Genomic DNA, 15,592 nt, shown 5'->3' on the forward strand with positions numbered 1-15,592 from the left:
TGATTATCTGGACTGCATCTCACGTCAGCCACTGAACTTCTAAGTAACCTTGGGGAACTGGCTTCTGCATTGGTCCGTTTGTTCATATGAAAAAAGAGCATAATAATAAAACTTATCTCAGAAGGCTGTTTTGAGAATTGCGTTCACACACGCAAAGAGATTCCCATGGTATCTGGCAGAGAGTAAGCATTTAATAAATGTTAACCATCGTAATTACGGCCTGTCTCTTTTCACGGCTGGGCATGCTGCTCCTTGACCTCCACTCCTCGGCTGAGCTCGAGTCGTAAAACTTCTTCTGAAAGGTCCTGCTTCCCCAGGACTTTGGACGCGTTCCTCCACACTCAGCCTTCTGACCCCATTTCCTGGACTAACTTCCGTTTATCCTTCCAGTCTCAACCGAAACATTAATTCCTTTGGGCAGACTTCCCTCACTGGCAAAATTAATAACTCCTAATATTTTGTTTCCATGACATCTTGTACCCCCCCCCATGATAAGTCACATTCTTCTCATGTAAATGTTAACAACTGTCTTTCTTGCTTGGCTGTGGAATCCAGAAAGGCGGGGTCCCCATGGCCCTTTGGTCAGCAAAGCAGCTGGCCACAGTAAGCACTCAATTTGTTGAATGCAACTGACTTCTTTTTAAGTGAGAACTGCCTACACCAGGGCTTAAATAATGCCAAGAACCTTCCTGCTGATGTTACTCCCTTTCTTTTTTTAGACCGGTGAACGTTCTTGCATCACAAATAACTCCCAATTGTCTAAGTACACTTTTCTCTTTGGCTTACAGAATCAAAGTCATATCACATACTTCCATTAGCCATTCAGCCACATCCCGCACAGTACATGGCCAAGAGAGGAACACCCTGGCGAGGGTCTAGCAGAACCCTGAGATGTCTACTTAACTCAGGCTTTGGGGGAAAGTGAGCCATTCTTGTTTATTCTATGCTGATAATAACACTCTCTTCCTCCAAAATAAATCCCAATGTGCTTATTTGCTTAAAAAAACAAGGGCAGCTCACCCTACTTCCTCTCTGGCTCTGCTGATTCTGCACTTCGGAAGGCTGTCAGTCATTCCCCTGAATCTGCTAAGTCAACCTCCCCTCTTACACCTTCCCTCAGTTTCTCCTCTGGGAAGTTCCCTGGGCCACCTCTGTTGGCTTGGTGCCCTGTCCGTCTCCAGCATCATGCGGAAGTCCTTTTTTTTTTTTTTTTTTTTAAGATTTTATTTATTTATTTGACAGAGATAGAGACAGCCAGCGAGAGAGGGAACACAAGCAGGGGCAGTGGGAGAGGAAGAAGCAGACTCCTAGCGGAGGAGCCTGATGTGGGGCTCGATCCCATAACGCCGGGATCACGCCCTGAGCCGAAGGCAGACGCTTAACCGCTGTGCCACCCAGGCGCCCCCATGCGGAAGTCCTCTTAGCACCTAACTACAGCCAAGTGCTAGCTTCTAGATTCTATCCAAATTCCTAGGAAATATTTCCGGTGGTATTTAATATTTCACTGCATATGTACTTCGACACCCCCACTAGACTATAACCGATTTGAGATCAAGGGAATTTTATGCTGTGTCCTTACATCCCTGCATTGAGCTCTGCTTGGTGGTTGTTGCACAAATCGTGCTCGACAGGAATCAGTAGAAGGAACAACAGTCATAGGCATTGATAATAGTGGGCACTTATCACGTGCCTTGCACTGTGCCAGGAACTTTTCCATATATTATATGCAGGTATTTGTACTACCCTCATTTTACATATGGGCAACCTGAGGCTTTCAGAATTTAGGAACTTGCCCAAGGTTGTGCCACTAGAGCCAGGACAGGTGTCCAGGCAGTCTGTCTCCAAACCCCATACCCACCTAACCAGTCTGCTGTCCTATCATCACAAAGGGAACACGGGCATTTGCTTCTATCCTGTGCCCTGAAGGGTTCTGAATAATTTCTCCTCTCTCACTCTCCCGATTTCTTTTGTTTAGATTCGCCCTTGCCACCTTACCCATCGTTCCTAGGGAAGGCAGGGTACAAAAGGGGTTAAGATTGGAAGAGTAGTACATTGCAAAAGCATAGAGCAAGGTGGGAGGGGAAGCATAAGTTGCTGAGGGAAGTATTTTTAGCACTCTTTTCTCCCACTCAAATAAGCAGAATTAAATTCAAGTCCCTCCAATAAAGGAGAATGAAGTTAATTTCCTTCCCCAGTCTGCACACTGAGAGTTTCTTATTCGCACTGTCATCTCATTAAATTCCTGGTGTCACTGTGAAACACCAACATTCCACTTGGTCTCTGCTGAGAAGAGAGAAAAAAAATCAACTCAGGTGACTTTTGGTTGAATACGAATATTCTGTAAGAGTGAATATAATTAATGAGAAAGGTGACAATACACCTAGACTATATGGACAGCCTCTTGACATTGAAGATGTCCTGGCAGAACTTTACCCGTTCATTTGAAAATACTCTGTTCTTGGTATTCACTGCCAAGAAGAAAACTCTGATGATAAAAACTAAACCAAGAGATGCCCAAAAGCACATTAGCTGTAGCTTGATGGAGAATTTCAAGTCGTGTTGGTTCCAAAGACAAAAAAGCTGCAACATACCCCTCCCTCAGTAAGTGCTGGGATTGGTTCTCTTGAAAGCAGCCAAGTAGTGAACCTCATCAACTCTTTAATCAAACTAGAAAGCTCACAAATGTCCCCAACTGCCTTTTCTCCTCCTCCCAGCCCCCCTCCCCATGTGCAAGCGAGGGAGACAATGCCTCAGTGACTGGGGAGGTCTGCTAAGGCAATGCTGCTGGGACAGCTGGCAACGTTTACACAGTACGATGAATCCATCACGCTGATATTAAATCACATCTCCCTCTTGCCAAAGGGAAAAGTGTGTGGGGCCCAGCAAATGCTTTTGCATCAGGAATCAACCCCGCCAGCTTGGGGCATGAAGGTACACCCTGAATCGGGGCCGCTTATGATGCCTGTGCACATGGGTGGATGGGTGCATGAAATGAGGTGCTGGAATCACCTGGGCTTTTGGACGGGCTCTTTTTTACTTTTTGGAGAATTATGACAGTTGTACACCAGTAGCATTGCAGATGAAACCCCATTATTATTTCTCTGTCGTAGAATTGTGCTTTTTCTCATTAAGTAGCTCTGGTTTATTAAGGTTGGGGTTGTTCATCTGAGACTCTTTTATACTTGGCTTTCTCGCTACATTATTTATGGGAAATGTATCTTTATGATCGAGTACATTATTCCTGAATTCCTGTAAATAATAAGCCAAGTTTGGAATGAGATGCCAGAGGAGAACTCTACAAGAGGCAATTCTTTTTAAATAGTTGAATCTCCTGCAGATTGTCTCTGATAATGATAACAAAGAGCAGAAAGAAGGCCCTGGCAGGTTCCAGGCTCCTCTGACCTGTTACGCAAATATTCATAGTAGACTAGTAGGCTCTTCATCTCTCAAGGATCAATGTCTGAATTACTCAGTTCTCACCACCATGTAAGAGGCACTGTGTTCCATTTTTACTATAACCCTTCTGCCTCTTTCATGCTTCCTTCCACTCACTGATGAGATACTTCAGAAAGGAAGAGAAACAGAAAAAGAGGGAGGACAAAGAAAAAGGGAGAGAGGTTGCTTATTTAGGACCACACACACGGCCTACGTGGTTAGAGTCAAAAGGCCAACAAGGCTGGTAGGTATGGTGGAACCAGTTGGTCACATTGTAAAGCGCTGAATTCCTTCTCATGGAGAAAGGCAGAGTAGATAAGAAAAAGCACACAAACATCGGAACATGGGATGGGGACCTCAACATCTGAGGATGCTTCCGGGAGGGCAGTCACGGCCTTGATAAAGCGGCCCTCGAGGTTCGTTCAGAGGAAGAAATGGGAGAGGGGTTGTTTGGAGACGCTCTGTTTGAGAAGCATCTCCGAGTTCTTGCTCTGGGACGCCCTCCTAGGCCATTCCTCTTTGGAGTCCTTGTGTTCAAGAATGTATGGACGGATGGATGGACGACTCTTTGATCCCCCTGCTAATGGACCATGTCTTTTGGGCTTTTCCGCTGGCATTTCCCACTGGACACCTAGCCTCTCCCTCAGGTGCTCAAGCAACAAGACCCAGGGCATGCAAAGCTGAACCATTTCTCTCCAATCCCAAACTTGCTTCGTTGCTCCAATACAGTTGTGCTAGCGATGTTACGAGGCACGCAACACCAGAGCCATCCCCGACGTCCCCTCTGGACCCTCCACATGCACTTAGTGGCCAAGGTTCATTAGTGCCACTTCAAGATGCGCTTTTCATTTGTCCTCTCTTGTGTTTCTATCCTGGTTCAGGCTGTTATGAGTCCTCACCGAAAGCATATAATATTCTCTGACCCTGGGTGCACATTCTCCCTCCCTCCTGTTCTCTATGCAATCGGATTGTTGTCAGACATCCCGATGTTCAAAATCTTTCCATCTATTCTTGCCACAAATATTACTGAACAGTTACTACGCACCAGGCACTATTCTAGATTCTGAAAAACAGAAGTTCCTGCTGTCATAGAGCTTAGATTCTGACGAGGAGGAGAGGATGAACATAAACATATTTTTACATGAAATAAACATTCTATCACCACCACGCATGTTGTGGTATCTGTCTTGAAGAGGAATAAGGCAGAGTAAAGACACAGACCAGAAATACACAAACTTTTTCTGTATACTGCCAAATAATCAATATTTTAGGCTTTGTGGGCCATATGATCTGTCTCAACTACTCTACCCTGCTGTCATAGTGTGAAAGCAACCATAGATAATACTTAAACGAGCACTGCTGTGTTCCAATAAACATTACAAAACTAGGTGGTGCGTTCAGCGTCACTGGCCCACAGGCCTACTTTGCCAGCTCTTGGTACAGACAGTGAGATCAGGAATGTGCTATTTTTATAAGGCAGCCAAGGATGTGTGGTGAAGTGACATTAAACCATAAAGGGAGAGGTCCTTCATGCGTAGACTGGAAAAGAGCATTCTATGTGGAGGGAAGAGGAGGCATAAATACTGGGAAGTGAGAGCATGCTTGATGATGAAGCGAGGAGGCCTGCGTCTGTGGAGCTAAGTGAGCAAGGGGATGAGAGTGTGTAAAGCATCTTCTGCTATCTTCACAATTCCTCGGTACCATGGTCAGGCACGGCTGTCAGGATTTTCCATGGTCATACCTTTGATTTAATGAATATTTGCTATTTTTTGCCCAGCGCCCATTCCCTCTCCTGGAGACAATACCGCAATTTCCCTTTGGACAACGGTCCCCTCTAGCTCGTTTTTGGTCATTTCCAACCTTAGCTCTAGCACTGCTAGGCCTTGCTCACCAACAAACTCTGTCATTGTGGTCACAATGACCAGTTCAGGGATGGGCATATGGCCCACGCCAGTCTTGTAAGAGGAAACACTCAGGCCTTTGTTGGATTTATATTCAGAAGGTAAGGACGCTTTCCACTTTTGAAGACAAAACTCATGACTGTATAACAGAGCTCACAGGAGTTCAGAGAAAGGGAGAGACTGAATTGAGGTTACATTATTTGAGCCACTGAATCTAGCCTGAAGCCAACTACTGATGGACTTTTCTATCACAGAAGGCAACTGGTCTCCACCTCCCAACCAAGCGAGTCCTGACTGCTAAACATGTGTTGTTCCATTCACCAAGCAAACACTCCCCCTATAAGTTCTGATGCGTCAATGTGTACTCAAGGTCTAGTTCAAAGCTTCCCAATTAAGCTGTCTAAACGCTCTCTAGCATACCACCCTATTGCAGCTGGATTCTGTAATTCTAATCACTTTGTTTCTATCCTTCTAAGCAGTTTGTTTTCTGCAAGTGTCTTGTCTCCCTGAAGGGACAGAGAGCTTCCTGAGAGAGTAGGAACAGAGACACACATCTGTGTATCTCCAAGATGCCAGCTGTGGTGATTTAGAGATTCAGGTTTCTAAGTGTGTATGTATGTATGTGTGTGTGTGTGTGTGTGTGTGTGTGTGTGTATCTCAATCACTCACACGCACACATCCATTTAATGAATGGCCACCACTAAGAACACCCCACTCCTTTCATCATAAATATCAATTGCCAGGTTGTAATTGAAAGTTTCATCAAAAACTAATTCAAAAGGCTAAATGTATCATCTGATGTCTTCCTAAAAAAATTAGCATCAGACCACATTTAAATTTCTATAAATCTTCTGCTAATTTAAATGGCTTTAGAATTAATTAAAAATGTTTTTCAATCGATAATAATGTAACTCAGATAATTAGCATCAAGTAGCATCTAGAGGACATATTTAAAAAACTAATCTAGAGTATAAATAGACCTAATTAACAATTAGAATAACACTTTATAATTATGCTTTGTTTATAAATGCTAGAGTGTCCGATTCATTGTTCAATGAAATTGGTCATTAATGAAAATCAAAGTTATTTTTCCCTGATGTCTCTATGAAGATGCCTCTTGGATGCACTGGCTTTTATGTTGCCTATTTTCTTGGTGATCTTTTAAAGACCATTCCTGCCCCATATTTAATAACTTTTTCTGCAGTTAAAGCTGAACAACATCATGACTTATCTTGCACACTGACTTATAGCTTTTTGGTAATTAAACAGATGGGCCTGCCTACAAACTTGAATTCTCTTATGTCTGACCAGAAAGGTTAACTTTGCAGTATGGGAAACCCAAGGGTGGCAAAGACAGCAGGACCATATAAAGACAGACAGGGCCTGGTACGTGCACGAAAGCAAAGAGACCAGAGGACCTGGGCACCAGGAGACTAGGAGAACGACAGCCCCTATCAGCAGAGTTAGGAAGTGGGCTCTGGAGAGGCAGGGCGTTTGTTGGAGGACACCTAAGTGCAGCTGGAATGACTCTATGCAGAAAAGTGCAGGCTACTTGCTGGGAATTTGGAATTTGAAGTGAGAAGGCAGCTCAGAGCAAATACTGATTTGGGGTCATCTGAAAGGAAGCAAATGCTGATGCCTTATATAAGTGTGGGATTTCCCACGGAAATGTGAACAGAGGCAAACCAGCACTGAGCCGGGAGGGAGTCTACACCCGATGCCAAGGGTGAGTCCAGGTAACTTAGGAGATGAAAGAAGGGTTAGTGAGGGAAGCAGAGGAAAAGTCAGAGACCTGGGAGGACTGTGGGAACAGCAGAGTATCTAGAAGCCAGGAGGGGAGGAACAGCTGGAAAAACAGTTGCCGGGTTCTCCTTCCCTCTCTTTGTGGTGCCAGTGGGCTATGGAGCTCGGGGAAGATGACTGGGATAGAGGTCACACGTGTAGTGGGAAGATCGTGACTCCACCAGGTTCTCTCTGTGGAACTTTGGGCAAGTTCCACATCACTCTGTGCCTCTGTTCCTCTGTACATCAAGGTGTTACGCCAGGGCCCTCTTACCCAACGTCTTGATTTATGGCAATTAGTTTAGCATTTTGCATAGAGTAAACCCTTAACATATATTAGCCATATTCATACTGTGGCTTTTCTGGAGCAAAGTGATAAAAGCTGAGCCTGAACTCAACTGAAAGCTACTGGCAAAGCTGGGACAAAGCTGGGAGGGTCTCAGGTCACATTTGTGCATGCATCAGAGTCACCTGGAACACTCGTTCAAGGACAGCTTGCTGGGCCCCACTCCTGAGTTTCTGCTTCAGTAGGTCTGGATGGAGCTTGAGAGTTTGCAAGACTAACGAGTAGACTAGAGCAGATGCTCCCCATTCAGGGACCCACACTTTCAGAAGGAGTGTCTTAGTGAGTTGAAGAAGAGACCCTATAATTTGGAGAATTCAACCCAGGCCTTCAACCTCTCCACCATGTAAGTCTGACTTAAGAACACACATGCTAGCAAGTCCAGCCTCGTGTGCACCCGGGTAAAGTGGGCCGTGTAGTGCTTCTGGGCAATTAAAGGCTCTTTCTCTTCGGGCCCCTCCTGTGTCCAGGAAATCCACTAGTCCAAACTTAACTGATACAGGAATACTTGCACAAGTTCTCTGTCAATTTCTCTCTGCGAACCTTCTTACGTGAACATATGGGGTTGCGTAAAATCTTAGAATGTGATGGGTCCCCTGAAGTCCAACTGCACCAACAGAAAGCATCACCAATGCGATGCTTAGCATCCCCCGAGTGCTTACTGCACACCACCCGTGCGCTATATGCTCTCCGGACACTGTGCCAGCCAGTTCTCTCAGCTACTGTGACAGCAAAGCGCTTTTTTTTTTTTTTTAACATTTTGTTTATTTATTTCAGAGAGAGAGACAGAGAGAGCACACACAAGCAGGGGAGACAGACAGAGGCAGAGGGAGAAGAAGACTCCCCGCTGAGCAGGGAGCCTGATATGGGGCTCCATCCCAGGACCCTGGGATCATGACCTGAGCTGAAGGCAGATGCTTAACCCACTGAGCCACCCAGGCACCCCAACAGCCAAGCATTCTTATACTAGGTCATAGAGTAGAAGGATGCCTAAAAAGGTGAAGTGACATCCTAAGGCCCTGGCTGATGAATGACAGAAACCAAGATTATCGGCCAGCATCAACTCTACAACCTGTGCTCTCAGCCACTCAGCTCCGTGGCTCTTGCCTGCTCTCTTTTCCTCAGGAGAGATGTACATATATGATAGATCAGCAGTTATGGCCAGCCTGTATTGATCTCCCCATATCTCTTCCCGGATAAACATTTCCAGATACTTGAACCTTCTTTATGAAGCATGGCTTCTAGTCCCTTTGTCATACTCTTCAGGGTCCTTTGAGTGTGCACAAGGAAGTCATTGTCCCGAAAACTGAGTAGGTGGGTGTGGTTATCCAGAGAAGAATGTAAACAATTGAGTTAAGCAACCATATTCTGGAGGCATTATCTTCTTGGGCTGATTCCTTATTATTTTCTACTGCTGTTCCTGCTCAACTATCAATAGAAATAACTGATTTATTTACATACGTTTCTTATTATACTCATTCCTTCTTCCACTCTCCATTTTGTTCCACTCTCTTTGTTTTATATGTGTGGAAACTAAGGCTTAGGGAGAAAAACAGACTTGGGTAGGGTCACTCAGATCCTAACTGTGTGAGCAAGGATTCAAACCTAGCTACGATAGACTCCACCATGAAATATGCATCCGGTTTCAAACCTCCCAAGACTTGTTCAGGCTGATGACTCAAAAAGACAAACTTCTCATTAAGCTGAAAACGAAATTGCCTAAACTTCTCGTTCCACACCATATGGCTGAGTCCCAGCTGACAGGAAGCTCATTTTTGCAACACACCAGGCTCATTTCACTGACTAGGTTGATGCGAGATTTGTGGGGTGGTCATTTCCTAATCTTCCTAGCATTGATAGCAGCAGTGGTATTTATTATGATGCTTCCTTTCTACATTTTAACATAAAAAAACAAATGTTCCTAAGATGGAGAGAGACAGATTTTGTCCTGAATTGTTCTCTAAGTAAAATATCACAAGCATATGCAATGACAACAACAACAAAAATACCCACCTGCCTTCAAGTGACCAAAATTACAATAACATGCCAGTCCTTAGTCTACGAAGGGGGGAAGGGGGAGAGTTCTTAAATGATATCATCCTAGAGTTTTGTACACAAAGATTAAGCTGAAGCAACTGGACATCTAAAATGATCTTGAATCTTTGCAAAGATTCAGATTTTAAAGAAGCAAGGTGACTCACGAAGTGCCAACGAACTAACGGGAAGTGTCAAACCACATTTGTACAAAATGATCTGAGCATGATACCATCACTTTTTCCCCTGGACAATTATTCTACAGCTGGTACAGCAAAGTATTCTGGAACAAAAGGACAGCCTGAAGTTTTTGTGTTTGTTTCCCCCACTGCCCCCCAAAACCTAGAACTAATATGGAGAATGCCATTTCTACAAATAATAGAGAAAGACATTAATTGTTAAGGGTTGGCCAAGGTCTGAGAACATATTTATGCAGATTTAGGTGCACTGAGGCTGGAGTCCACTGGGAAGAATTTGAACAGTCCTACCACTGGCGCTTGATATTGGACAAGTTACTTTACTTCTAGCCTTTGTTTACTCATCTGAAAATGGGACACATCTGAGGACGTAGCAAATATAGTGCTCTAAAGTGAAACATGCCGAATTCAAAATACCTGGCTGATAGAACATGAACTCATGAAACCCTAGGGACCACTTGAGATGGTAGATGTTCTTAGCTCAACTGAGCAGGAAAGAACTAGCTCAGTGAGGTCAGTACCTTGCCCGAAGTCACACAACTACGTGATGACAGAGCAGGGATAAGTGACAGATTAGCTCCAGCTCCAGGACCCCTAAACGACCATACTAGAGCATTCCAGCATACAGTCACGGAAGACTACTTTGCTCAAACCCAAGGAATCCATCGGCGGCACCACAGATATTCCTGCATATGTTTTCACAAATAAATTCTTGGGCCCTTCCACCAGAGCTTCTAATTCAGTGAGTCATGATTGGATCTGTGAACCCAGACTTTTCAGAAGTTCCCTAAGTGATTCTTCATTTACAACCAGGTTTAGGAATCTCTGAATCACATATATAGGTCTTGACTGCTTCTCCCAAGACTGCCAGTCTGTGAGGATAGGATGTGCTCCGTTATACTTGTTGGCATGTAAAGGCATCCCCATGAGGTAAGCTCAGTGTTGACAGTCATGCCACAAAAACTCATGACTTGAGACATTTTCATGGGGGGACCAGGCTCTGAGGTAGGGGGTGGGGGAGTTCATCTACCTTGCTTTAACAGAAGCCAGGTAATAGACCTAAATCTCTCTTCTAGGCACCATTTCACTTTTCCTCTAAAATGTATACATTGGCATCAAACCAATTAAATGATAAAGGTTTCCTTACCTAAAACTCTTAATCTCTCAGCTCCTACCACCACTTCATTGTTATCTGCAGAGAAGAGCAATTTTCCAGAAACTGTCTTTACTTCAAACTTTTTGCCATAAGCTTCTACAGCTTTTGGACCTAGAAGAGGTGGGGGAGAGAGAGAGAGAGATTAGTCTCATTGCATTCATTTACAAAGAGCTTTTCATAGAACACATACATCTGACAAGATTGTATTGGACTTTAATGTAAGTGGATTGGTTTTCAGAAGCCAACCGTGAAAATCAGTCTTGTGACTCTGGCCACGTCTTGTCAATTACTTTTAATCATATGCTCTCGGGGTATGATTTTAAAGACCATCACGTCCCTTCTTCAGACGACTGGTTTGAATGAGATTTCCCTTAGCTAACCACCAAATTACTGTCAAATACTTGTAGATTTTGGCTTGAATGTATCAAGGCACAGAAAGCTCACCACCTCTTGAAGTAATCAGTGTATCTTTGGCTGGCTCTAACTGTTGGAAAGGGTGCCTTTAAATTCAGCTGATGTCTGTCTCATTCTGTACCCATAACCCAGTGGCTGCATGTGACACCAGACAAGTCCATTTCCTCAGTATATAGATCATTTCCTGGCAGAAAAGGCTATACTATATTGCAATTAATTGCTAGAATGTTGTTGAATCTTTTATGCTAGAATTTCATTCAATAAATTGTAGAGCGTTTATCATTTGACAACAATTGCTATGCTAAAAGGGGGGCTATCATGGTGGCATCTTCTGATGGAGACAGATAAAGTTTAAGCACTAATGAATCAGAAAACGGCAGAGTTTTGGGTACCATGGAAAAAAATAAAACAAGTTAATATGTTAGAATTCCTTAAAACAACAACAACAACAACAACAACAACAATAGGAGACATTTCAGTTTTTCTGAGCTGGAGCTACCTGAATGCGTCAAGTTCAGGTGGCTCTCAAAAGCTACTCTGCAGAAATGCAGCAGAATAACCTGGGGGTGTAATCATCCTCCCTGAACCTCACTCAGACCAAAAGGAATTTATCTTTTGGTCTGGAAATTCATATAAAGAAAAACATTTTTGAGGTTAGAGTCTAGAAATCTTATACTTTCCCAAAACTGCTCAGGGGATTCTGATGGAGCATTTTTGTTTCTAGTTATTTTTCAAGACAGTGTCACTTAATTATAAAAGAGTAGTAATGAAAGGCCCCTCAATGCCTCCCAGGCAAAGATCAATGGGAACACACAGGTAGGTGAACAAGCTGGGCTTCTTATTCATTGCTGATGGAGAACACACACCATGGGCAACCACACAGGGCATCTCGGCAAGAAAGAACTTATTATAGTATTTGGTTTCATGTTAGGTTATTTTGGGACTCGGTTTAAGGAAGCAAGGCTTTGCTCTGGATTAGGTGCTATTGGAAAGTGGGAGTAATTTTACAACTGGCACGTTAATATATCTTATCTAGAGGTAGGGAAGACCAGAGCAATGCTAAGACTGTAATGGATACAGAAACAGCAGTCACTGATATTAACCAGGACTGAGGGATGCTTGGTCATTTTGGTGGTCTCAATAAATGTTTCCATTTTTGTCTGTAGTCAGACATGATTAGAGTTGTCTTTGTTGTTGTTTTGTTTTGTTTGTACTGATCCTTCATGACCAACCAAGTGGCCCTGTCTGGTGCTGATGTTCGGCAGAATTATTTATGTCCAAACAGGAGAACACAGAGGCTTGGCTTATGGTGCCAGGCTGACTCCTGGACATCTAGGGCTGCTGTCCTCACTGGCAAGGCCACCAGACTAAGAATCAGAAGAACTGTGTCCCAACTTTCTCATTTTCTAGTATGTAACTTTGGGAACATCCTTTGATCTTTCTGAACCTCATTTTCTGCATCTGTAAAAGTATACTATCACAACCTCTCCATTCTATTACCTTATAGAAAGGTTAAGAGGATCAAATTATTCTATGTTTATAAAAAGAGCTTTGTAGGTGGAAAAGTGGTGTGAAATGTAGGGGACTGCTCTCGTGATTATCATCATTGTGATCGTAACGCATCACTGTTTTTCTGATGCAATGGTCCCAAAACACTGAAAATAATTAATGACTATCACCTCTCAGTGCACTTGCCTTATTCACATAATCATGCCAATTTGTCAGCCCTCATCTCCTGCTAATACATCCCCAATAGCCCTCTGACAAAAGGAAGGACATTGGAAAGGCTCCTGAGTGAGTGGGAAATTGAAATAGACATAGCAGAGATTTTCCAAATGGCACGGCACCTAGCCCTGGCTGCCTTCATGCTGTAGGTGAGAAGAACAAGTGCGAGCAGAGCTAAGGGCACCAGGTCAGCTACTGGAAGATCTGGGTCTTTGAACTGGTCTCAGAATTGTTGCACAGAAGAACAGGAATGTGTACTTGTCTAGAGAGAGAAGAGAGTTGGAGTCAACACGTGGGGACCAGCTAGGAGGGGAGCTTTTGGAGGATGGGGCGGCGGGGGGGGGGGGAGTAGAAAGCTGGAGACAAGGACCAGAGTGCAATCCTGAAAGAACAGAGATGGACAGTGAGGGCTTTGGACTAGATGGTTCCGGGAGGGCTCAGATGTGGCTGTCTTCTTGATCACAACAAAATTGTATAAGTGAAATCTATACTACTTGTTACTACATTGGGATTGTTAAACCCCCCCCTTTTTTAGGGGGGAGCTTGGGGATCAGGAGGTGAAGGAGGGTTACTAAATGAATGAATGACCTTGGGACAGGCGTGGGGTGAGTCCATTTTGCCACTCTGGATCTAGTCTATGGCATAATGGGGGTATGACCGGGAAACAAAAAATGCTTGGCCTCTGCCTCTGTGGACCTGGACAGTATCATTAGACAAGGCCCTTGAGGAGTCGAGAACACCTGCCTGTGTAAAGCCAGTCTGCTCTGAACTGATGACTGGTTTGTGAGACATGCAAGAGAATGTCCTAAAGACACTGAAGCAATTCGAGAACTCAAAACATAATTAAGTTATCTTGCTTTCCAGGGCTTCTCGGAACACAGAAAGGAATCTACCAAGGGCCAGAGCCATTCGCACATATAAAGCTCTGTAGTTGGAAGTTTCAGCCAAAACCCCACAGAGCAACTGCTGGCTCAATGGTGCAGATGGCTTGTCCTTTTGTTGATTTTACCTGGGGCTGCCAAATCCCCTAGACGCGGCTGAAATCTCACACACACACACACACACACACACACACACACAAAAAAAAAAAAAAAAAAAAAAAAAAAGAAAGAAAAGAAAAGAAAAGAAAAAAGAAAGATTCTGGAGGGAAATGCAAATGGGGCTGGAGACTGCTCAGGAGGTCCCTCCTGTTCTTCTCTGGGATGGAAAAAATCATTATTTGTCACCTGCAACTACTCTCCAGTTAAGTTCCCTCAGTGCGTGGTGCTATGTGTGGAGTACTTCCTTAATGCGTCTCCTACACGGGGAGAAGTGGAACCAAGCAGGACACGCTAGCAGGCCCCCAGTCATGCCAATGCCATGACTCTGAGTGCTGGAAGGGGGCCATCCTCCTAATTCCTCTCCCCAACTCCCTTGATGCTGAGACCCTTCCCCACTCCGGTGAGATGCTGGGAAACGCCTGCTTACCACCCCCCTCCGTGCAGGCCAGAGGGCTTCGTCTGTGGGCCACTACTGAGAAGGCACTCAATCAGCTGCAGGGTGGGCCACATATGCTTTCGTGGCCTCACCTGGCAACTTAACTATCACTGAAAGCCCTCTTCCATGGGAAAAATTTACCTGAATTGCTAATGCTGGAATTTCTACTGGGCTTCTGAGACATTCTTGAGGTCCGCAGAAGTCTGGATCCTCAGGATTGCCTTCGTCAACCTGGCTACTTGGACGAGAGCAGTCGTTTGCTCCGGGGTGGGCACGCCACCAAGGAGAACAAGCTTTAGCAGACCCTGTCTCCCAGAACGCCTCTGTGCTTTCCACCACGTGCATCAGTGCAAAAGGAGAAGCCTGCAGGAGAACTTGAGGGGGTGAGCATGCATGCGTCTATGTACTTAGAATGATATTTTGAACCATCTATTATCCTCTCCAGTGATCATCTTGAAAGTCTCCCGCCAGCTGCTGTTAGAGTGGCTTTTTGCCCATCTCATTTTAATATGAGCTATCTTGGGCCTCACTGTGAGAGCTCCAGAGAGGTGTCTCAGCAGCCAGGAGGGCCTAACTTGGGCAGGGGAGACAGGAAGACAGAAGACAAGGAAGGAGGGAGAGAAGAGAGAATGGAAGAGAAAAAGGAGAGAGAGAGAGAGAGAGAGAGAGAGAGAGAGGAGAGATGGGGAAGAGAGAAGGAGGAGGAAAGACAGGGGCAGAGAGAAAGAGAGAGGGGGTGAGGAGGGAAGGGAAAGAAGGATGGAAAGGGTGGGTGGGAGAGGGGAGGAGTGGGTAAGGAATTTGGGGAGAGAAGGGAGAGGAGGAGGTTGGAATGCAGGAGGAGGGGGTAAGACAAGGCCTGAAGAATAGTTACTTGGGCACTTGGAGCTTTATCAAAACAAAATCTCTCAAGTAAACCAAACCTCCCATGGCGAATCAATGGCAAATGATCAACAGGCTAAATAAGTTCCTTTCGCACCGAGGAATCAGGGAACGGAGGTTGGATTTATTTCCCTCCTGGAGGCAATTTTCACACATGCTGCTTAAATCACTGCTTACTGAAGCTGTTTATTTAATTATTTAGCGTTGTGACTGCAGGCCAGATGTTCTGTAAGCAAGGCCGACAATC

General features: G+C 44.6%; 1 protein-coding gene across 4 annotated transcripts in view; it reads right to left on the reverse strand.

Annotated features, from left to right (window-relative positions):
• SGCD (sarcoglycan delta) overlaps window positions 1-15,592 on the reverse strand; it is a 904,357-nt gene that overhangs the window by 126,220 nt on the left and 762,545 nt on the right. For all 4 annotated transcript variants that reach the window (XM_045791978.2, XM_045791977.2, XM_045791976.2 and 1 more), the window contains one exon: window positions 10,840-10,959. In XM_045791978.2, coding sequence (XP_045647934.1) covers window positions 10,840-10,959 — 120 coding nt within the window. The remainder of the gene's footprint in view (window positions 1-10,839; window positions 10,960-15,592) is intronic.

The sequence above is a fragment of the Ursus americanus genome, chromosome 15, assembly GCF_024610735.1.
Source record: "Ursus americanus isolate L20-20 chromosome 15, mUrsAme1.1.p, whole genome shotgun sequence".
Classification (NCBI taxonomy): Eukaryota; Metazoa; Chordata; class Mammalia; order Carnivora; family Ursidae; genus Ursus; species Ursus americanus.